The sequence below is a fragment of the Oncorhynchus mykiss genome, chromosome 24, assembly GCF_013265735.2.
Source record: "Oncorhynchus mykiss isolate Arlee chromosome 24, USDA_OmykA_1.1, whole genome shotgun sequence".
NCBI lineage: Eukaryota > Metazoa > Chordata > Actinopteri > Salmoniformes > Salmonidae > Oncorhynchus > Oncorhynchus mykiss.
The window spans coordinates 14,885,930-14,910,615 of NC_048588.1; the positions used below are offsets into that span (position 1 = coordinate 14,885,930).

At 44.5% G+C, this 24,686-nt stretch overlaps 1 protein-coding gene across 1 annotated transcript in view; it reads right to left on the reverse strand.

The window, feature by feature from the left end:
• The window catches only part of LOC110503831 (short transient receptor potential channel 4-like), a 35,301-nt gene that overhangs the window by 7,568 nt on the left and 3,047 nt on the right, over positions 1 to 24,686 (reverse strand). Inside the window, exons 3-7 of the mRNA XM_021582383.2 lie at positions 9,610 to 9,750; positions 9,228 to 9,404; positions 8,751 to 8,951; positions 2,611 to 2,796; positions 2,309 to 2,459 (exon numbers count right to left, since the gene is read on the reverse strand). Coding sequence (XP_021438058.2) covers positions 2,309 to 2,459; positions 2,611 to 2,796; positions 8,751 to 8,951; positions 9,228 to 9,404; positions 9,610 to 9,750 — 856 coding nt within the window. The remainder of the gene's footprint in view (positions 1 to 2,308; positions 2,460 to 2,610; positions 2,797 to 8,750; positions 8,952 to 9,227; positions 9,405 to 9,609; positions 9,751 to 24,686) is intronic.

Genomic DNA, 24,686 nt, shown 5'->3' on the forward strand with positions numbered 1-24,686 from the left:
CTAGTTTGTGTGTGAGCGTTGTTCTAGTTTGTGTGTGAGCGTTGTTCTAGTTTGTGTGAGAGCGTTGTTCTAGTTTGCGTGTGAGCGTTGTTCTAGTTTGTGTGTGAGCGTTGTTCTAGTTTGTGTGAGAGCGTTGTTCTAGTTTGTGTGTGAGCGTTGTTCTAGTTTGTGTGTGAGCGTTGTTCTAGTTTGCGTGTGAGCGTTGTTCTAGTTTGTGTGAGAGCGTTGTTCTAGTTTGTGTGTGAGCGTTGTTCTAGTTTGTGTGTGAGCGTTGTTCTAGTTTGTGTGTGAGCGTTGTTCTAGTTTGCGTGTGAGCGTTGTTCTAGTTTGTGTGTGAGCGTTGTTCTAGTTTGCGTGTGAGCGTTGTTCTAGTTTGCGTGTGAGCGTTGTTCTAGTTTGTGTGTGAGCGTTGTTCTAGTTTGCGTGTGAGCGTTGTTCTAGTTTGCGTGTGAGCGTTGTTCTAGTTTGTGTGTGAGCGTTGTTCTAGTTTGTGTGTGAGCGTTGTTCTAGTTTGTGTGTGAGCGTTGTTCTAGTTTGTGTGAGAGCGTTGTTCTAGTTTGTGTGTGAGCGTTGTTCTAGTTTGTGTGTGAGCGTTGTTCTAGTTTGTGTGTGAGCGTTGTTCTAGTTTGTGTGTGAGCGTTGTTCTAGTTTGTGTGTGAGCGTTGTTCTAGTTTGTGTGTGAGCGTTGTTCTAGTTTGTGTGTGAGCGTTGTTCTAGTTTGTGTGTGAGCGTTGTTCTAGTTTGTGTGAGAGCGTTGTTCTAGTTTGTGTGTGAGCGTTGTTCTAGTTTGTGTGTGAGCGTTGTTCTAGTTTGTGTGTGAGCGTTGTTCTAGTTTGCGTGTGAGCGTTGTTCTAGTTTGCGTGTGAGCGTTGTTCTAGTTTGTGTGTGAGCGTTGTTCTAGTTTGTGTGTGAGCGTTGTTCTAGTTTGTGTGAGAGCGTTGTTCTAGTTTGTGTGTGAGCGTTGTTCTAGTTTGTGTGTGAGCGTTGTTCTAGTTTGTGTGAGAGCGTTGTTCTAGTTTGTGTGTGAGCGTTGTTCTAGTTTGTGTGTGAGCGTTGTTCTAGTTTGTGTGTGAGCGTTGTTCTAGTTTGTGTGTGAGCGTTGTTCTAGTTTGTGTGAGAGCGTTGTACTAGTTTGTGTGTGAGCGTTGTTCTAGTTTGTGTGTGAGCGTTGTTCTAGTTTGTGTGTGAGCGTTGTTCTAGTTTGTGTGTGAGCGTTGTTCTAGTTTGTGTGTGAGCGTTGTTCTAGTTTGTGTGTGAGCGTTGTTCTAGTTTGCGTGTGAGCGTTGTTCTAGTTTGTGTGTGAGCGTTGTTCTAGTTTGTGTGAGAGCGTTGTTCTAGTTTGTGTGTGAGCGTTGTTCTAGTTTGTGTGTGAGCGTTGTTCTAGTTTGCGTGTGAGCGTTGTTCTAGTTTGTGTGTGAGCGTTGTTCTAGTTTGTGTGTGAGCGTTGTTCTAGTTTGTGTGAGAGCGTTGTTCTAGTTTGTGTGTGAGCGTTGTTCTAGTTTGTGTGTGAGCGTTGTTCTAGTTTGTGTGTGAGCGTTGTTCTAGTTTGTGTGTGAGCGTGCATAGAGTCAGTGCAAGATAGGGTCTGTGTAAGTACTCTATTAATGAACTAATTAGCACTCTTATGGCTTGGGTTAGAAGCTGTCTCGGAGCCTGTTAGTCCAAGAGTCGACGTTCCGGTACCATTTGCCGGACGGTAGCAGAGTGAACTATGGCCAGGGTGGCTGCAGTCTTTGGGAATTATTCGGGCCTTCCTCTGACACCGCCTAATGGAGGTCCTGGATCTTGGCCTCAGTGATGTACTGGGCTGACCACACCACCCTCTGTAGCGCTTTGCAATTGAGGGTGGCGCATTTGCCATATCAAGCGGTGATACAGGACAGGTAGACAGGTATGAACAAGTAGACAGGTATGAACAGGTAGACTGGTTGCATGCATCCTGCCATGCGGTTGCACTGAACAGAACACCGTAATGGGAGTTAAATAGGAAACACATGGGCTGGGTTGTCTTACAATACAGTGTGCGTACAATGCATGAAAACCAGCTGTAAAAGGTAGATAGGGTATTTGGCTGAAACACAAGCTTGGTTTCTACCATTTCCTGTCAGAATTGTCATCAACTAGTATCATTAACACCAATAGCAGTCTACGTGGTATGTCTCGAATGACGCTCTATCATCAGCTGACCTTCTGTGGAGTTGACATTGTGTTATGTATCACTTTGGAGGGAGCAGCATGTGTCCGGGTCTATCCTTTCTTGACCAACCATGTTGTGCACCTCTGCGCGCACACACACACACACTCTTACCCAGTACCCAGGGCAGTATCATCCATTCCACCACAGTAGGAGTCGGCCCCTGTCTGTTGGGGTCTGTTGAGACGATGTGCTGGGAAGCCAGCAGCAGCAGGAACAGGAAGGTGAGATACGACGTTGTGTGGCAGATAAACTTGATGAAGGGCTTCCTAATGATGTAGAAGAAAATTACTTTATTGTCCATTAGGTCTAACATAAATTCAACTTCAGCTTCCTGACAGATTTTTCCCATCAGACCAGGGATTCAAACTGGCAACCCTCCAGTTGCTGGCCTGCCTCTCTAATGTCTAGGATACTTGCCTGATGAAGTGTCCATAGCGGCTCTTAGGAGAGACCAGGTAGCAGAAGGAGAAGAGGGGGAAGAGGAGGCCGATGAAGACACAGGTTAGGAACTTCCCTGCCCAGTGACGACGCCTCCACCCAGGGAACTCATCGTACCAACGAGACGCAAGCAGCTGCTGACAGTTAGGCTGGGCTACAAACTGGAGGAGGGAGATTGAGGGAGGGAATAGGGGTGGGGAGGAAAGGAGAGAGAGAGGGAGGAGAAAGAGGAGCGAGAGAGGGGGTATGAAGGGGAAGGGAGGGAGGGAGGGAGGGAGGGAGGGAGGGAGGGAGGGAGGGAGGGAGGGAGGGAGGGAGGGAGGGTCAGCCTTTATGATAATTACTGATTAGCTGTTATTGGAGACCTGTGTGTCTAATGTAACTTCACAATGTTTAATATTCTTTCTCACTTGCTTTCCACTCCACATTGACAAACAACTGACACGAAAACAGGCACATCTTAAGCAAGTCTTGGCAGTTGGGTACAGCATACTGACAGCAGTAAACATACTCAGCTAATGGAGGAGGTCAAATGACGTCCCAGATTACATTATGTGTGCATCCCAAATTACACCCTATGTGCTGTTTAGTCCAGCAGCACCTCCAGCTCTTCAAATCAAATCAAATCAAATCAAATCCGATTTTATTTGTCACATACACATGGTTAGCCGATGTTAATGCGAGTGTAGCGAAATGCTTGTGCTTCTAGTTCCGACAATGCAGTAATGACCAACAAGTAATCTAGCTAACAATTCAAAAACTACTACCTTACAGACACAAGTGTAAGGGGATAAAGAATATGTACAAAGATACAGTGCCTTGCGAAAGTATTCGGCCCCCTTGAACTTTGCGACCTTTTGCCACATTTTAGGCTTCAAACATAAAGATATAAAACTGTATTTTTTTGTGAAGAATCAACAACAAGTGGGACACAATCATGAAGTGGAACGACATTTATTGGATATTTCAAACTTTTTTAACAAATCAAAAACTGAAAAATTGGGCGTGCAAAATTATTCAGCCCTTTTGCTGCGATTGCAGCTGTAAGTCGCTTGGGGTATGTCTCTATCAGTTTTGCACATCGAGAGACTGAAATTTTCACAAAAAAATACAGTTTTATATCTTTATGTTTGAAGCCTGAAATGTGGCAAAAGGTCGCAAAGTTCAAGGGGGCCGAATACTTTCGCAAGGCACTGTAAATATACATATGAGATGAATAATGTAGGGTATGTAAACATTATATTAGGTAGCATTGTTTAAAGTGGCTAATGATATATTTTACAGAATTTCCCATCAATTCCCATTATTAAAGTGGCTGGAGTTGAGTCAGTGTGTTGGCAGCAGCCACTCAATGTTAGTGGTGGCTGTTTAACAGTCTGATGGCCTTGAGATAGAAGCTGTTTTTCAGTCTTTCGGTCCCAGCTTTGATGCACCTGTACTGACCTCGCCTTCTGGATGATAGCGGGGTGAACAGGCAGTGGCTCGGGTGGTTGTTGTCCTTGATGATCTTTATGGCCTTCCTGTGACATCGGGTGGTGTAGGTGTCCTGGAGGGCAGGTAGTTTGCCCCCGGTGATGCGTTGTGCAGACCTCACTACCCTCTGGAGAGCCTTACGGTTGTGGGCGGAGCAGTTGCCCGTACCAGGCGGTGATACAGCCCGACAGAATGCTCTGGATTGTGCATCTGTAGAAGTTTGTGAGGGCTTTTGGTGACAAGCCAAATTTCTTCAGCCTCCTGAGGTTGAAGAGGCGCTGCTGCGCCTTCTTCACGATGCTGTCTGTGTGGGTGGACCAATTCAGTTTGTCTGTGATGTGTACGCCGAGGAACTTAAAACTTACTACCCTCTCCACTACTGTTCCATCGATGTGGATAGGGGGGTGTTCCCTCTGCTGTTTCCTGAAGTCCACAATCATCTCCTTAGTTTTGTTGACGTTGAGTGTGAGGTTATTTTCCTGACACCACACTCCGAGGGCCCTCACCTCCTCCCTGTAGGCCGTCTCGTCGTTGTTGGTAATCAAGCCTACCACTGTTGTGTCGTCCGCAAACTTGATGATGGAGGCGTGCGTGGTCACGCAGTCACGCAGTGGTCACGCAGTCGTGGGTCACGCAGTCGTGGGTGAACAGGGAGTACAGGAGAGGGCTCAGAACGCACCCTTGTGGGGCCCCAGTGTTGAGGATCAGCGGGGTGGAAATGTTGTTGCCTACCCTCACCACCTGGGGGCGGCCCGGTCTTAATGACCTTAATGTGCCTGATCATTCTGATGAGTGTTACCAGCTGTTCTTGGCCTGGTCCCAACTGTCCCTCCCTGGCATCTCTGTTCCTCTCTAATATCCTCTTCACACACTGTACTGCGCTGTGTCGGATACTTTCTCTTCATATTGTCCTTGTCAGCACAGTTCCAGGAACTGTGGTGGGTATGTAACCGGAGCATTACAGTTCTCTCAGATCTGCCATCTACAAGGTTTGATAAGGAACACTCTATCCGTCTCAGGCACTGTCTAAAACACTCTCTGTCTCAGTCGCTCTCTGACTGATGACCTCACTAATGACCTCATCCCCCACAATGCCCTGCTCTAAGTGATGGGGATCCATTTGGTTGTAATTGTTCGTAATTCCATTAGACTGAGATTAAATTTACGTCACACAGAGCAGCGCAAATGTTCAGCAGATGGTTCTATCAAATCTCACAGAGACAAAAACATAATGATGTTTAATGAGGAACAGATTTGACAGACAGGCACTCTTTCAAACAGGACCATGGAGTTCGTTAGAAATGTCTCTCTATGGAGTCTTATCTCTGTTCTATCCATAACCTTAAAGCCAAATAGCATGTTGTGTATTTTCAGTAGTGTCATACTGTAAATGTCCGTCTCATGGAAAGGGTTTAAAGTATTAAGCAATGAATTTGTGTTTTTTTTCTGCAGTTCTCGGTCCTCTTCACTCTACATGAAAACAGATGCAGCATCCCATTCTACTCAGGAGGGGGCAACATTTCATAACTGTACTGTACATGCTCATCTACAGTAAGTCTAGCAGCAACCAACCATAAACCAAAAAATCACAATACAGTGGTGTACACTTAACATGAGACAATATTCCCACAAACTACTGACGGCATACTAGCCATGATAGGACCACAAATAGGGAATCAGGTGCCATATGCAATGTAGCCAAGGTTGTTGTTTTCCTGTGTAACATGTTGTTTTCCTGTGTAAATTAGATGTATTGTAAGTCAGTATTCCAAGGAAACATTCAGTCAGAGCATTATCGTATTTGTAGCATCATTATTGCTGTATCATTATGTTTCATTATGTTCCCATCAAGGGACTGGACAGCAGACTGAGACATACACTATACAGTGCATTCGGAAAGTGTTCAAACCCCTCGACTTTTTCCACATTATGTTACGTTACAGCCTTATTCGAAAATGTTTTAAATCGCTTATTTCCACACATCAATCTACGCACAATACCCCATAATGACAATGCAAAAACAGATTTTTGGACATTTATAAAAGATAAAACACTGAAAAATCACATTTACTTAAGTATTCAGATAATTTACTTTGTTGAAGCACCTTTGACAGTGATTACTGTCTCGAGTCTTCTTGGGTATGATGCTACAAGCTTGGCACACCTGTTTGGTGGGTTTCTCCCATTCCTCTCTTCAGATCCTCTCAAGCTCTGTCAGGTTGGATGGGGAGTGTTGCTGCACAGCTATTTTCATGTCTCTCCGGAGATTCGGTTCAAGTCTGGGCACTCCTGCGTTGTCTTGGCTGTGTGCTTAGTGACTTTGTCCTATTGGAAGGTGAACCTTTACCTCGGTCTGAACTCTTGAGCAGGTTTACATCAAGGATCTCTTTGTACTTTGCTCCGTTCATCTTTGCCTCGATCCTGACTAGTCTCCAAGTCCCTGCCGCTGAAAAACATCCCCACAGCATGATGCTGCCACCACCATGCTTCACCGTCGGAATGATGCCAGACGTTTCCTCCAGACGTGACGCTTGACATTCAGGCCAAAGAGTTCAATCTTGGTTTCATCTGACCAGAGAATCTTGATTCTCGTGGTCTGAGAGTCTTTAAGTGCCTCTTGCAAACTACACGCATGCTATCAGGTGCCTTTTACTGAAGAGTGGCTTCTGTCTGGCCACTCTACCATAAAGGCCTGATTGGTGGAGTGCTGCAGAGATGGTTGTCCTTCGGGAAGGTTCTCCCATCTCCACAGGGGAACTCTGGAGCTCTGTCAGAGTGACAATCGGGTTCTTGGTCACCTCCCTGACCAAGACCCTTCTCCCCCAAATGCTCAGTTTGGCTGGGCGGCCAGCTCTAGGAAGAGTCTTGGTGGTTCCAAACTTCTTCCATGAGGGTGGCCACTGTGTTCTTGGGGACCTTCAATGCTGCAGAATTTTTTTGATAATCTTCCCCAGATCTATGCCTCGATACAATCCTGCTCGGAGCTCTACGGACAATTCCTTCGACCTCATGGCTTGGTTTTTGCTCTGACATGGGAACGTATATAACTGTGGGAGAAAGGTGTGCGCCTTTCCAAATCATATCCAATCAATTGAATTTACAACATGTGGACTCCAATCAAGTTGTCGAAACATCTCAAGGATCATCAATGGAAACAGTATGCACCCGAGCTCAATTTCGAGTCTCATAGCAAAAGGTCTGAATACGTATGTAAATAAGGTATTTATGTTTCCATTGAATGCAAACTCCATAGACAAACATTGGCAGTAGAATGGCTTTACTGAAGAACTCAGTGACTTTCAAAGTGGCACCTTCATAGGATGCCACCTTTCCAACAAGTCAGTTCATCAAATTATTGCCTTGCTATGGCTGCCCCGGTCAACTGTAAGTGCTGTTATTGTGAAGTGGAAACTTATTGTGAAGCAACAATGGCTCATCCACGAAGTGGTAGGCCACACAAACTCACAGAACAGGACCGCCGAGTGCTGAAGAACATAGCTTTTTAAAAATTGTCTGTCCTCAGTTCCAACAGACACTACCGAGTTCCAAACTGCATCTGGAAACAACATCAGAACAGGAACTGTTCGTCAGGAGCTTCATGAAATGGGTTTCCATGGCAGGGCAGCCGCACACAAGCCTAAGATCACCATGCACAATCCCAAGCGTCAGCTGGATTGGTGTAAAGCTCGCCGCCATTGGACTCTGGAGCAGTGGAAATGTGTTCTCTGGTGTGATGAATCCCGCTTCACTATCTGGGAGTCCGACGGACCAATCTGGGTTTGGTGAATGCCAGGAGAACGCAACCTGCCCAAATGCAGAGTACAACTGTAAAGTTTGATGGAGGAGGAATAATGGCATGGGGCTAATTTTCCATGCTTCGGATAGGCCCCTTAGTTCCAGTGAAGGGAAATCTTAACGCTACAGCATACAAGGACATTCTAGACAATTCTGTGCTTCCAACTTACTGCCAACAGTTTGGGGAAGGACTTTACTGTTTTAGCATGACAATGCCCCCGTGCACAAAGTGAGGTCCATACAGAAATGGTTTGTCGAGATTGGTGTGTAAGAACTTGACTGGCCTGCACAGAGCCCTGACCTCAACCCCATCGAATACCTTTGGGATGAATTGGAATGCAGACTGCGAGCCATGTCTAATCGCCCAAAATTAGCGCCCATCCTCACTAATGCTCTTGTGGCTGAATGGACGCTTGTCCCTGCAGCAATGTTCAAACATTAGTGGAAATCTTTCCCAAAAGAGTAGAGGCTGTTATAGCAGCAAACAGGGGACCAACTCTATATGAATGCCCATGATTTTGGAATGAGATGTTCGACGAACAGGTGTCCACATACTTTTGGTCATGTTGTGTAGCTCCAGTAATGTGTTGTTTTACTAAGGAAGGATGCCATTTTCAGACACAGCCTGGTGATTATCACATAATTCCAACTCCCATAGGAAGTCTCCACCCAAATCCGGCCAGCTACTACTTCTCAATCCTTTTTTAAAGATAACAGCAGTTAGCTTCATGCTTTATCCACTGCAATATAACATGCAAAACCCTCAGCTGTACATTGGGAGGGAGAGTCACCTGGCCAAGTGTCAACAAGCAGAAAAATTACAATAAACACATTGGTTATGTCTTACCTCTTTCTGTCTGTATTTGATAGCCAGTTTGAGTCTGGCCAGATCGTTGGTGTTCTCATCCAGTAGAGGGTTGATGTCATCTCTGTAGTTCAGGATCAGCTCTAGTTCTCTGGAACTTCTGGTTTGGTCCAACAGGTCCTTGGCAAACTGTTTACACTGCTGAGATAACTCTTCATACTCCGACATAAACTCATTCTCCACCTGAAACAGTCAGGAAATGTTAGTTAAAAGTCGAGCACAAATAAACACCGTCATGGAACACCGTCCATCTCCTATTAGGCAGAAGATGGGCGTCTGTGGCACTCTATTGTGGAAGCCTTATGTTCCAAATAAGAATTAAGTATGTACATTAATAGTCCATAAACTGCTTATAAAGTACACTGCTGAGACAACTCCTCACTCTTTGACTCAAACTCATCCTCCAGCTCAATTTAATTAAATTAAATAAACTTAGCAAATATCTGTTGAAACCCCCACCTTGCTGAGTTCCTGCAGTTCCCAGGAGAGCTGGAAGGCTGTGAGGAAAGGGTCTTCACTGGAGAGGGCTATGAGTGATGGGCTGGCCAGGGCCTTGTAGATGTTGAGACGTGAGCGGGAGTGACGAAGACTATCCACATCAGAGCTGGACACGCACTCCATGCAGTTACAGCGCACCTGGAACAGAGTTAGGGGACGGAGGGCAGTATTGTAACTATCATACTGTACTCTACTATTGTATCATACTGTATAGTGTAGTGTAGCCTGCTGTGACTATTGTACTGTACTACATTACATACTATATCATACTGTAGCATGTAGTATTTTATAATTGACCATAGTACTAAACCTTTGTGTAGCATATATCCTGATTCAGACCCACCTCATGTGGCTGGGGCACAGACACCCCCTTCTGCACCAGCAGTTTGATGATCTCATAGTTGTTGGTGTGAGCTGCTAGGATGATGGGTGTGATGTCAGGAGTGAAGTCAGAGAACTGCTTGTCCAATAGGATGGGAGGAACCTGGGGAGAAGGCGGGGAAGAGATAAATATGGGTCATAGTCAGATAGGGATGATGGTGGGCAAGTGACAAAAGTTGTGTTCAATCCAGAAATCGATTGAAGAAGGAAAACTGAATTAGACAAAACTGAATTCATAACAACATCGTAGTATTATCAATATCAATACTACCAAAATGCCTCCTTTATGAACCAATACAATAGAGTTTAGGATTTACTTGAGAAGAAGCTGTTTATGTGTGTGTGTGTGTGTGTGGGTGTGTGTGTGTGTGTGTGTGTGTGTGTGTGTGTGTGTGTGTGTGTGTGTGTGTGTGTGTGTGTGTGTCTGTGTGTCTGTGTGTCTGTGTGTTGATTACAGAGGACCAGCTGCTCTATTACAGAGGACCAGCTATGCAAGGATCTGCTTTAGGATCACTATTGTTTTCACTATATATATGCTACCTTTTGGTGATGTTATTCGGAAACATAATGTCAACAGATACACAGCTGTACATTTCAATGAAACGTGGTGAAGCCCCAAAATTGCCTACCCTGGAAGACTGTGTTTCAGACCTAAGGAATTTTTAAAAACTTTTAAACACGGAAAAAACAGAGATGCTAGTTAAAGGTCCCACGAAACAAAGAGATCTGCTGTTTCATCTGACAGTTCATATTGATGGTTGTACAGTCATCTCAAATAAAACTGTGAAGGATCTTGGTGTTACTCTGTACCCTGATCTCTCTTTTGACGAACATATGAAAAATATTTAGAGAGCAGCTTTTTTTCATCTTCGTATTATAGCAAAAATATGAAACTTTTAGTCCAAAAATTATGCCGAAAAGCTAATCCATGCTTTTGTCACTTCAAGATTAGACTACTGCAATACTCTACTCTCCGGCTACCCGGATAATGCACTAAATAAACTTCAGCTATTGTTAAATACGGCTGCTAAGATCTTAACTAGAACCAAAACATTTGATCATATTACTCCAGCACAAACCTCTGGCATCCTGTCAAGGCAAGGGCTGATTCAATGTTTTACTGATAACCTATAAAGCATTACATGGACTTGCTCCTACCTATCTCTCCAATTTGGTTCTGCCGTACATACCTACATGTAAGCTCACAAGACGGATGTCTCCTTATTGTTTCTAGAATTTCTAAGCAAACAGCTAGAGGCAGGGCTTTCTCCTATAGAGCTACATTTTATGGAAAGGTCTGCTGATCCATGTGAGAGACGGTAATTAATGAAGACTCATCTCTTCAGTAGGTTCTATGATTGAGTAAAGTCTGGCCCAGGGGTTCGAACGTGAATGGCAAGGCACTGGAGTGACGAACCACCCTTGCTGTCTCTGCCTGGCTGGCTCCCCTCTCTCCAATGGGATTATCTGCCTCTGAACATATGAGTCACTCTCTTGCTAGTGCTCTCCCATGCCGTCCCTAGGAAGGTGCATCACATTGAATATCGCTATACTTGACTTGAGTGGGTTGAGACACTGACATGATCTTCCTATCCGATTCTGCACCCCCTCGGGCTGAGCGAGATCTTCATGGGCCATACTCCACCTTGTCTCAGGGGTAATAAGTTGGTGGGCTATTGATATCCCTCTGGTAGTGTGTGGGCTGTGCTTTGGCAAAGTGGGTAGGGTTACATCCTGCCTCGTTAGCCCTGTCCCGGGGTATCGTCGGATGTGGCCTCAGTCTCAATGTCCAGTATCTATGCTGCAGTAGTCTATATGCCAGGGGCTAGCGTCAGTCTGTCTGGTGTAATTCTCCTGTGTTATCTGGTGTCCTTTTTTATCTTAAGTACTGTATGCTCCCTCTACTTGTTCCATCTCTCTTTTGCTCTCTTTCTCTCTTCCCAGAGGACCTGAGCCTTAGGACCATGCCTCAGGGCTACTTGGCTTGGCGACTCCTGGCTGTCCCCGTTCCCGTCCCCAGTCCATCTGGTTGTGCTGCTGATCCAGTTTTTGCTGTTCTACCTGCGGCTATGGAACCCTGACCTGTTCACTGGATGTGCTACCTTGTCCCTGACCTGGTGTTTCCACATTTTTTTCTCCCTCTCTCTCTCGCTCTCTCTCTATCATCTGCACCTTCTGTCTAAACCTCTGAATGCTCGGCTATGAAAAGCCAACTAACGTTTATCCCTCTATAACCACTGTGATTATTATTGTACCTGCTGGTCATCTATGAACGTTTGAACATCTTGAAGAATGATCTGGCCTTAATTACCATACTTAATTACCATGTACTCTTATAATCTCCACCGGACACAGCCAGAATAGGACTGGCCACCCCTCAGAGCCTCGTTCCTCTCTAGGTTTATTCCTAGGTTTCTGCCTTTCTAGGGAGTTTTTCCTAGCCACCATGCTTCTACATATCTGCATTGTTTTTTTTCTATGAGGTGTTTGGCTGAGTTTCTGTAACAGCACTTCATGACATCTGCTTTATAAATCAATTTGATTGCCTGATTGACAGGGTTTAATCATTTAACGTGCGTCCCAAATGGCACCATCATAGGGCTCTGGTCAAAAGTAGTGCACTATATAGGGAATAGGATCCCATTTGGGTCACAGCCACAGTCTGATTGGTCTCCCTCTGGGAGGAGATGATAAGGAAAGAGGCACTTGAGTGACCACTTCACTTACAGTACGAGGAAATACTAGCTAACATGATTAAATTACTGTTCCCTTTACTGCAACAACTCAGATCTAAGTGATGTTCCCGTAAACCACAGGTCTTCTTGTCATTGATTTATGATGTTCCTGATAGTGTGCGTGCATTTGTGTGTGGTCCAGATAATGTGTTTGCATAACAAAGTGATGTTGAAACAATGACTAGTATCGCTGCCAGTTAGGTCATGTTGTTGAGATGGAGTCTGACCTTACTATCATTATCTCTAAACTCCCGCAGAAGAGATGGATAAAGAGAGGTGGAGAAAAAGAGATGAAGAAAGAGAGGTGGAGATACAGTAGAGATGGAGAAAGAGAGGTGGAGAAAGAGAGGTGGAGATGGAGAAAGATAGGTGGAGATACAGTAGAGATGGACAAAGAGAGGTGGAGACGGAGAAAGATAGGTGGAGATACAGTAGAGATGGAGCAAGAGAGGTGGAGATGGAGCAAGAGAGGTGGAGATGGAGAAAGATAGGTGGAGATACAGTAGAGATGGACAAAGAGAGGTGGAGACGGAGAAAGATAGGTGGAGATACAGTAGAGATGGAGAAAGAGAGGTGGAGATGGAGAAAGAGAGGTGGAGATACAGTAGAGATGGAGAAAGAGAGGTGGAGATGCAGTAGAGATGGAGAAAGAGAGGTGGAGATGGAAAAAGATAGGTGGAGATACAGTAGAGATGGAGAAAGAGAGGTGGAGATGGAGAAAGATAGGTGGAGATACAGTAGAGATGGAGCAAGATAGGTGGAGATGGAGAAAGAGAGGTGGAGATGGAGAAAGATAGGTGGAGATACAGTAGAGATGGAGAAAGAGAGGTGGAGAAAGAGAGGTGGAGATGGAGAAAGAGAGGTGGAGATACAGTAGAGATGTAGAAAGAGAGGTGGAGATGGAGAAAGATAGGTGGAGATACAGTAGAGATGGCGAAAGAGAGGTGGAGATGGAGAAAGATAGGTGGAGATACAGTAGAGATGGAGTAAGAGAGGTGGATATGGAGAAAGAGAGGTGGAGATGGAGAAAGATAGGTGGAGATACAGTAGAGATGGAGAAAGAGAGGTGGAGATACAGTAGAGATGGAGCAAGAGAGGTGGAGATACAGTAGAGATGGAGAAAGAGAGGTGGAGATACAGTAGAGATGGAGAGAGAGAGGTGGAGATGGAGCAAGAGAGGTGGAGATACAGTAGAGATGGAGCAAGAGAGGTGAAGATGGAGAAAGAGAGGTGGAGATGGAGAAAGATAGGTGGAGATACAGTAGAGATGGAGAAAGAGAGGTGGAGATGGAGAAAGATAGGTGGAGATACAGTAGAGATGGAGAAAGATAGGTGGAGATACAGTAGAGATGGAGAAAGAGAGGTGGAGATGGAGAAAGAGAGATGGAGAAAGAGAGGTGGAGATACATTAGAGATGGAGAAAGAGAGGTGGAGATACAGTAGAGATGGAGAAGAGAGGTGGAGAAAGAGAGGTGGAGATACAGTAGAGATGGAGAAGAGAGGTGGAAAAAGAGAGGTGGAGAAAGATAGGTGGAGATACAGTAGAGATGGAGAAAGAGAGGTGGAGATGGAGAAAGAGAGGTGGAGATACAGTAGAGATGGAGAAGAGAGGTGGAGAAAGATAGGTGGAGATACAGTAGAGATGGAGAAAGAGAGGTGGAGAAAGAGAGGTGGAGAAAGAGAGGTGGGGATGGCGAAAGATAGGTGGAGATACATTAGAGATGGAGAAAGAGAGGTGGAGAAAGAGAGGTGGAGAAAGAGAGGTGGGGATGGCGAAAGATAGGTGGAGATACAGTAGAGATGGAGAAAGAGAGGTGGAGATGGAGAAAGATAGGTGGAGATACAGTAGAGATGGAGAAAGATAGGTGGAGATACAGTAGAGATGGAGAAAGAGAGGTGGAGATACAGTAGAGATGGAGAAGAGAGGTGGAGAAAGAGAGGTGGAGATACAGTAGAGATGGAGAAGAGAGGTGGAAAAAGAGAGGTGGGGAAACAGTAGAGATGGAGAAGAGAGGTGGAGAAAGAGAGGTGGAGATACAGTAGAGATGGAGAAGAGAGGTGGAAAAAGAGAGGTGGAGATACAGTAGAGATGAGAAGAGAAGTGGAAAAAGAGAGGTGGAGATACAGTAGAGATGGAGAAAGAGAGGTGGAGATACAGTAGAGATGGAGAAGAGAGGTGGAAAAAGAGAGGTGGGGAAACAGTAGAGATGGAGAAGAGAGGTGGAGAAAGAGAGGTGGAGATACAGTAGAGATGGAGAAGAGAGGTGGAAAAAGAGAGGTGGAGATACAGTAGAGATGAGAAGAGAAGTGGAAAAAGAGAGGTGGAGATACAGTAGAGATGGAGAAAGAGAGGTGGAGATACAGTAGAGATGGAGAAGAGAGGTGGAAAAAGAGAGTTGGAGATACAGTAGAGATGGTTAAAGAGAGGTGGTGAAAGAGAGGTGGAGAAAGAGAGATGGAGAAAGAGAGATGGAGATACAGTAGAGATGGAGAAAGAGAGGTGGAGATACAGTAGAGATGGTGAAAGAGAGGTGGAGATACAGTAGAGATGGAGAAAGAGAGGTGGAGATACAGTAGAGATGGAGAAGAGAGGTGGAGATACATTAGAGATGGAGAAAGAGAGATGGAGAAAGAGAGGTGGAGATACATTAGAGATGGAGAAAGAGAGGTAGAGATACAGTAGAGATGGAGAAGAGAGGTGGAGAAAGAGAGGTGGAGATACAGTAGAGATGGAGAAGAGAGGTGGAAAAAGAGAGGTGGAGAAAGATAGGTGGAGATACAGTAGAGATGGAGAAAGAGAGGTGGAGATGGAGAAAGAGAGGTGGAGATACAGTAGAGATGGAGAAGAGAGGTGGAGAAAGATAGGTGGAGATACAGTAGAGATGGAGAAAGAGAGGTGGAGAAAGAGAGGTGGAGAAAGAGAGGTGGGGATGGCGAAAGATAGGTGGAGATACATTAGAGATGGAGAAAGAGAGGTGGAGAAAGAGAGGTGGAGAAAGAGAGGTGGGGATGGCGAAAGATAGGTGGAGATACAGTAGAGATGGAGAAAGAGAGGTGGAGATGGAGAAAGATAGGTGGAGATACAGTAGAGATGGAGAAAGATAGGTGGAGATACAGTAGAGATGGAGAAAGAGAGGTGGAGATACAGTAGAGATGGAGAAGAGAGGTGGAGAAAGAGAGGTGGAGATACAGTAGAGATGGAGAAGAGAGGTGGAAAAAGAGAGGTGGGGAAACAGTAGAGATGGAGAAGAGAGGTGGAGAAAGAGAGGTGGAGATACAGTAGAGATGGAGAAGAGAGGTGGAAAAAGAGAGGTGGAGATACAGTAGAGATGAGAAGAGAAGTGGAAAAAGAGAGGTGGAGATACAGTAGAGATGGAGAAAGAGAGGTGGAGATACAGTAGAGATGGAGAAGAGAGGTGGAAAAAGAGAGGTGGGGAAACAGTAGAGATGGAGAAGAGAGGTGGAGAAAGAGAGGTGGAGATACAGTAGAGATGGAGAAGAGAGGTGGAAAAAGAGAGGTGGAGATACAGTAGAGATGAGAAGAGAAGTGGAAAAAGAGAGGTGGAGATACAGTAGAGATGGAGAAAGAGAGGTGGAGATACAGTAGAGATGGAGAAGAGAGGTGGAAAAAGAGAGGTGGGGAAACAGTAGAGATGGAGAAGAGAGGTGGAGAAAGAGAGGTGGAGATACAGTAGAGATGGAGAAGAGAGGTGGAAAAAGAGAGGTGGAGATACAGTAGAGATGAGAAGAGAAGTGGAAAAAGAGAGGTGGAGATACAGTAGAGATGGAGAAAGAGAGGTGGAGATACAGTAGAGATGGAGAAGAGAGGTGGAAAAAGAGAGTTGGAGATACAGTAGAGATGGTTAAAGAGAGGTGGTGAAAGAGAGGTGGAGAAAGAGAGATGGAGAAAGAGAGATGGAGAAAGAGAGATGGAGATACAGTAGAGATGGAGAAAGAGAGGTGGAGATACAGTAGAGATGGTGAAAGAGAGGTGGAGATACAGTAGAGATGGAGAAAGAGAGGTGGAGATACAGTAGAGATGGAGAAGAGAGGTGGAGATACATTAGAGATGGAGAAAGAGAGATGGAGAAAGAGAGGTGGAGATACATTAGAGATGGAGAAAGAGAGGTGGAGATACAGTAGAGATGGAGAAGAGAGGTGGAGAAAGAGAGGTGGAGATACAGTAGAGATGGAGAAGAGAGGTGGAAAAAGAGAGGTGGAGAAAGATAGGTGGAGATACAGTAGAGATGGAGAAAGAGAGGTGGAGATGGAGAAAGAGAGGTGGAGATACAGTAGAGATGGAGAAGAGAGGTGGAGAAAGATAGGTGGAGATACAGTAGAGATGGAGAAAGAGAGGTGGAGAAAGAGAGGTGGAGAAAGAGAGGTGGGGATGGCGAAAGATAGGTGGAGATACATTAGAGATGGAGAAAGAGAGGTGGAGAAAGAGAGGTGGAGAAAGAGAGGTGGGGATGGCGAAAGATAGGTGGAGATACAGTAGAGATGGAGAAAGAGAGGTGGAGATGGAGAAAGATAGGTGGAGATACAGTAGAGATGGAGAAAGATAGGTGGAGATACAGTAGAGATGGAGAAAGAGAGGTGGAGATACAGTAGAGATGGAGAAGAGAGGTGGAGAAAGAGAGGTGGAGATACAGTAGAGATGGAGAAGAGAGGTGGAAAAAGAGAGGTGGGGAAACAGTAGAGATGGAGAAGAGAGGTGGAGAAAGAGAGGTGGAGATACAGTAGAGATGGAGAAGAGAGGTGGAAAAAGAGAGGTGGAGATACAGTAGAGATGAGAAGAGAAGTGGAAAAAGAGAGGTGGAGATACAGTAGAGATGGAGAAAGAGAGGTGGAGATACAGTAGAGATGGAGAAGAGAGGTGGAAAAAGAGAGGTGGGGAAACAGTAGAGATGGAGAAGAGAGGTGGAGAAAGAGAGGTGGCGATACAGTAGAGATGGAGAAGAGAGGTGGAAAAAGAGAGGTGGAGATACAGTAGAGATGAGAAGAGAAGTGGAAAAAGAGAGGTGGAGATACAGTACAGATGGAGAAAGAGAGGTGGAGATACAGTAGAGATGGAGAAGAGAGGTGGAAAAAGAGAGTTGGAGATACAGTAGAGATGGTTAAAGAGAGGTGGTGAAAGAGAGGTGGAGAAAGAGAGATGGAGAAAGAGAGATGGAGAAAGAGAGATGGAGATACAGTAGAGATGGAGAAAGAGAGGTGGAGATACAGTAGAGATGGTGAAAGAGAGGTGGAGATACAGTAGAGATGGAGAAAGAGAGGTGGAGATACAGTAGAGATGGAGAAGAGAGGTGGAAAAAGAGAGGTGGAGATACAGTAGAGATGGAGAAGAGAGGTGGAAAAAGAGAGGTGGAGATACAGTAAAGATGGAGAAAGAGAGATGGAGAAAGAGAGATGGAGAAAGAGAGATGGAGAAATAGAGGTGGAGATACAGTAGAGATGGAGAAAGAGAGGTGGAGATACAGTAGAGATGGAGAAAGAGGTGGAGATACAGTAGAGATGGAGAAGAGAGGTGGAAAAAGAGAGGTGGAGATACAGTAGAGATGGATAAAGATAGGTGAGAAAGATAGGTGGAGAAAGAGAGGTGGAGAAAGAGAGATGGAGAAAGAGAGATGGAGATACAGTAGAGATGGAAAAAGAGAGGTGGAGATACAGTAGAGATGGAGCAAGAGAGGTGGAGATGCAGTAGAGATGGATGAAGAGAGGTGGAGATACAGTAGAGATGGAGAAGAGAGGTGGAGAAAGAGAGATGGAGAAAGAGAGGTGGAGATACAGTAGAGATGGTTAAAGAGAGGTGGAGATACAGTAGAGATGGAGAAGAGAGGTGGAGAAAGAGAGGTGGAGATACAGTAGAGGGAGAAGAGAGGTGGAAAAAGAGAGATGGAGATACAGTAGAGATGGAGAAGAGATGTGGAAAAAGAGAGGTGGAGATCCAGTAGAGATGGAGAAAGAGAGGTGGAGAAAGATAGGTGGAGAAAGAGAGGTGGAGAAAGAGAGTTGGAGAAAGAGAGATGGAGAAATAGAGGTGGAGATACAGTAGAGATTGAGAAAGAGAGGTGGAGAAAGAGAGATGGAGATACAGTAGAGATGGAGAAAGAGAGGTGGAAATATAGTAGAGATGGAGAAGAGAGGTGGAAAAAGAGAGATGGAGATACAGTAGAGATGGAGAAGAGAGGTGGAAAAAGAGAGGTGGTGATCCAGTAGAGATGGAGAAAGAGAGGTGGAGAAAGATAGGTGGAGAAAGAGAGGTGGAGAAATAGAGTTGGAGAAAGAGAGATGGAGAAATAGAGGTGGAGATACAGTAGAGATGGAGAAAGAGAGGTGGAGAAAGAGAGATTGAGAAAGAGAGGTGGAGATACAGTACAGATGGAGAAGAGAGGTGGAGAAAGAGAGGTGGAGATACAGTAGAGATGGAGAAGAGAGGTGGAAAAAGAGAGGTGGAGATACAGTAGAGATGGAGAAGAGAGGTGGAAAAAGAGAGGTGGAGATACAGTAGAGATGGAGAAGAGAGGTGGAGAAAGAGAGGTGGAGATACAGTAGAGATGGAGAAAGAGAGATGGAGAAAGAGAGATGGAGATGGAGAAGAGAGGTGGAAAAAGAGAGATGGAGATACAGTAGAGATGGAGAAGAGAGGTGGAAAAAGAGAGGTGGTGATCCAGTAGAGATGGAGAAAGAGAGGTGGAAATATAGTAGAGATGGAGAAGAGAGGTGGAAAAAGAGAGATGGAGATACAGTAGAGATGGAGAAGAGAGGTGGAAAAAGAGAGGTGGTGATCCAGTAGAGATGGAGAAAGAGAGGTGGAGAAAGATAGGTGGAGAAAGAGAGGTGGAGAAATAGAGTTGGAGAAAGAGAGATGGAGAAATAGAGGTGGAGATACAGTAGAGATGGAGAAAGAGAGGTGGAGAAAGAGAGATTGAGAAAGAGAGGTGGAGATACAGTACAGATGGAGAAGAGAGGTGGAGAAAGAGAGGTGGAGATACAGTAGAGATGGAGAAGAGAGGTGGAAAAAGAGAGGTGGAGATACTGTAGAGATGGAGAAGAGAGGTGGAAAAAGAGAGGTGGAGATACAGTAGAGATGGAGAAGAGAGGTGGAGAAAGAGAGGTGGAGATACAGTAGAGATGGAGAAAGAGAGATGGAGAAAGAGAGATGGAGATGGAGAAGAGAGGTGGAAAAAGAGAGGTGGATATACAGTAGAGATGGATAAAGAGAGGTGGAGAAAGATAGGTGGAGAAAGAGAGGTGGAGATACAGTAGAGATGGAGAAAGAGAGATGAGAAAGAGAGATGGAGATACAGTAGAGATGGAGAAAGAGAGATGGAGATACAGTAGAGATGGAGAAAGAGAGATGGAGATACAGTAGAGATGGAGAAGAGAGGTGGAAAAAGAGAGGTGGATATACAGTAGAGATCGAGAAAGAGAGATGGAGATACAGTAAGGATGGAGAAAGAGAGGTGGAGATACAGTAGGGATGGAGCAAGAGAGGTGGAGATGGAGAAAGAGAGGTGGAGATACAGTAGAGATGGATAAAGAGAGGTGGAGATACAGTAGAGATGGAGAAGAGAGGTGGAGAAAGAGAGATGGAGAAAGAGAGGTGGAGATACAGTAGAGATGGATAAAGAGAGGTGGAGATACAGTAGAGATGGAGAAGAGAGGTAGAAAAAGAGAGGTGCAGATACAGTAGAGATGGAGAAAGAGATGTGAAGAAAGATAGGTGGAGAAAGAGAGATGGAGAAAGAGAGATGGAGAAAGAGAGGTGGAGATACAGTAGAGATGGAGAAAGAGAGGTGGAGATACAGTAGAGATGGAGAAAGAGAGGTGGAGATACAATAGAGATGGAGAAGAGAGGTGGAAAAATAGAGGTGGAGATACAGTAGAGGTGGAGAAAGAGAGGTGGCGAAAGAGAGGTGGAGATACATGAGAGATGGAGAAGAGAGGTGGAAAAAGAGAGGTGGAGATACAGTAGAGATGGATAAAGAGAGGTGGAGAAAGATAGGTGGAGAAAGAGAGATGGAGAAAGAGAGATGGAGAAAGAGAGATGGAGATACAGTAGAGATGGAAAAAGAGAGGTGGAGATACAGTAGAGATGGTGAAAGAGAGGTGGAGATACAGTAGAGATGGAGAAAGAGAGGTGGAGATACAGTAGAGATGGAGAAAGAGAGATGGAGATACAGTAGAGATGGATAAAGAGAGGTGGAGATCGAGAAAGAGAGGTGGAGATACAGTAGACAGATGCCACAATCTCCTCTGATAGAAAGATTAGAGGGAGCAAATACACTCTTCTATTACACTCCTCTCTCTCTCTCTCCATCTGATGGAGGGACAGAATCCTAATTCAGATGTAATACAGTATGGTGTATGTAGACATTGTCTCAATAGCTAACTGCATGGGTGGCTCTATGCGTTCTTGTCCATCTAGTTAAAAGGGCCTCAGTTGAATCCAAAGTGTTTCAGAGTGTGTTTGTGTGTCAGACCTACTGTATTCTGTTCTATTTCTGTCCTAGCTAAAACATAAATGTAACCTTGATAATACACGCTGTAATTTAATGAAGTTGTTTGCATTTCAGGACTGTGTTTGTCTTCCAGTTACTTTTAATGTTGTATTTTTGTCCCTCTGCAAACGAGAGTAATAGCCACTGAAATATATATTTTCAAGATAAATGGTTGAGTTCAAATAGCCTAATATTATAATTCAATATATTGTATAATCTGTTGGAAAGAGTTTTGCCTGGTCGTTTCTGTGATGGCCACAGCACCTCTCTCACTTGTGCGCTCTTTAGTTAGGCCTAATTATGACATGACAATATTGTTACTGTTTTAAACGCGTGTACAGCCGCTAAATACTTGTTCGCAATTGCCCAATTATCTGTCATTCGAGTGACGCTATTTTCCTAGTGTCCTAGTGTGTTGCCGCTTCTTGGAGCTCCCTCGCTCCCCACCCACATATGTGTACTCTCCCCTTCAGAGAGCAAAGCCAATATTCTAATATTCTCTCCCCTTCAGAGCATGGTGGAATATTCTAATGAAGTGAGAGAGACTTTGTCATTTCTTCAAGCAATCATCTTTATTTAATACCAATTAATTATTGCAATAATGAGACTAGTCAACCACTAGATAACGCTGTTTGTTAAAAGGCTGATACTAAGAATGCTTAGTCATGGATGGTTCCACCCTGGTTATCTGCACGGGATGCCAGGATGATTATGAGACAATGAGGGCTTGTTCTAAACTCTTCCAGGGAACTTGAGTGGAAACCATAAAAACACAGCATTAGTAGAACAGAAATGTCTTACTATTAGTTAAATATGAATTGTTAACCATTAATATCAAAGAAATCAGGTAAATATGTAATTTTTCTATCACACCAGATAGAAATACCTTGAGCTCCCTTGTAGATGGCATTGCCAGTGTTCTCTAAGTTCTGATGGGGAGAGTGTCCATATCTTTGTAGGCTGTGGGCCCATTTTGTTGTCATAGTACTCACAGCCTGTTTCCTAACACCAGTAGGAAAGTTCAGTTTGATTTCATTTTAGACACTCTTATCCATAGCAACTGGGCTTAAGTACTTTGCTCAGGTGCAAATCTACAGATTTTTCACCTCTCAGGGATTTGAACCGACAACCTTTACAGTTACTGTCCCAGGGATCTTAACCAATAGGCTACCTGCCAACCCAGGAAATAACCTTTTCACAGTTTCACATAATAAGATGTCGTCAATAGGCTACAGATGTATCACGGTATACACAAATCAGTAGCCTATACAGATGAAAGACAGTACATGCCTATTGACTCGTTTGCTAAAGAGGTCAACAGAAATTTAAATCAGATGAATAACATATTACTAAGAGAGTGTATAAATAAACAAACTGTAAATAGAGGAGTCACATGAGGGCTAGGAGATGTGGGGAGGACGATCTAGTCTAGTGGATCAGCTGTGATTTAAATAAAGCGACGAGCAGAGTTAAGCTTTCTCCTTCAGACCTCAGGGAGACCCTGTCTGTTTTAGCATACCTCTGTTCACCTGGCTAAGTCTCAATGGCACCCTATTCCCTATATAGTGCACTATATTTTGATATGGGCCTATAGGGTGGTGTGCACTAAATATGGAATAGGGTTCCATTTTGGGATACAACCAAGATCAACACAGAGATGGAAGAGAAGAGGCAATTATGTGTAGAAGAGATGCTGTGGAGAATATACTGTAAGAATTATGGTTCAAATATCCAGAGTGCAAGTGAATGGGGAAAATGTGTAAATCGCCCATAGTAGCTTATCTCATTGCAGTTCTGAGAGAACCTGTTAATTAGAGTAGACCAACACATACAGAGAGAGAAGTGAAAAGGGAATTATGTGCAGAAGCAAGAGGAGAGGAGGAAAAATATGTAATTCACAAACATTATATGGTTCAAATATCCAGCGTGTAATAGCATGGAGAAACACTTGTAAATTGCACATGCAAATTTTCTCTCAGTTGAAAGTTAGACTTGAATTTGTATGTTTTCCACTGAGGGGAAAACCAGGGGAAATTGGGGTAGGGGCATTATATAGAAAAAGGGGGTGGGGGTATTAGTTGCAAGTAATCTAATTTGATACACTTAAATCTGCTAATTTCTTAGCTGATCTATCCCCTTAAAAATAAAATAGGGTTGAAGTTGTTCTTTACCATTCGGCCATCAGCTTTGCCACTAACGCTCCTTATAGGACACATCACTGCACTCTATACTCCTCTGTAAACTGGTCATCTCTGTATACCTGTTGCAAGACCCACTGGTTGATGCTTATTTATAAAACCCTCTTAGGCCTCACTCCCCTCTATCTGAGACATCTATTGCAGCCTTCATCCTCCACATACAACACCCGTTCTGCCAGTCACATTCTGTTAAAGGTCCCCAAAGCGCTTCTTTTCAGTTCACTGCAGCTAGCGACTGGAACGAGCTGCAACAAACACTCAAACTGGACAGTTTTATCTCAATTTCTTCATTCAAAGACTCAATCATGGACACTCTTAATGACAGTTGTGGCTGCTTTGCGTGAATTATTGTTGTCTCTACCTTCTTGCCCTTTGTGCTGTTGTCTGTGCCCAATAATGTGTCATGACGTTGCCCTCTTTGGGTACAGCAAGCCCCATCCCCCTCTCCCTGCCTCCTACACCTAGGCTGCTGTGGTCAGAGAGAGGTCATAAATTCCTGGAGGAGATTATCTCCTCATGGCCACAGTATAGAGACAGAGCGAATTTTCATAGAAAACAAAGGAATTTCTTCTACCTCACAGATCTTGAGGTCCGAATAACATTTATGTTCCGGAGAAGGTATAAAAGATCAGTGAAGAATCCAGCTACGAACTGGTTCGTTTGGTGCAATTTTGTGGGGCTCATGGGAGATGGTGCGGCCACATTACCATAACACTGTTGTCATGACGTTGCCCTCTTTGGGTACAACGAGCACCATCCCCCTCTCTCTGCTCCTACAACCAGGCTGCTGTGGTCAGAGAGGTCGTAAATTCCTAGGGAAGACCCTGCCTCATGGCCACACAGTATAGAGACAGAGTGAAGTTTCATAGAGAACAAAGGAATTTCTTCCACCTCACAGAACTTGAGGTCCGAACAACATTTATGTTCCGGAGAAGGTATAAAAGATCGGTGAAGAATCCAGCTATGAACTGGTCTGTTTGTTACATTTTGGTGAAGCTCATGGGAGACGGTGTGGCCACATTACCATAACGCTGTTTATATAATAGCCTCAGATATGAGGTTTACATCTAATTGTTGTATAAGATGAATGAGTGAGGATGATACTGTTTGTAAAATTGTGTAATGTGATTCTGGACTGTTTAATGAAGAAAACTCCAATTCCCTTTTGAGTTTAACTAAATCAGAGGACCGCCCATGAGCCCAGTTAGGGTCGGGCATCCTGGGACAGGCCCTTTGCTGCAACTCCTGAATAAAACCCCAACTTTGAGAAATTCTCACTAGACTGTGTTTTTCTCCATTACGAGAGGACAAAGGTTGAGACGATTGCTGAATCTTTTAACCATACCACATGGTTAAACTCTTAGACTATCGATACCGACAGAATAAGAACAAGTCTTTGATATGAATTACTAGTCTGCAGATAGGAATTCGGTATCATTGAATGCGAAGAACGACAACCGCAGAGACACCCATTCTACAACAACATGAATGAATGTCACTCTGAACTACCCACGACAGAGAGAGAGAGAGAGAGAGAGAGAGAAGACGGAAACTCTCTAACAGAAACTAACTTATCAACAGCGATCAAGACGACACATGGAG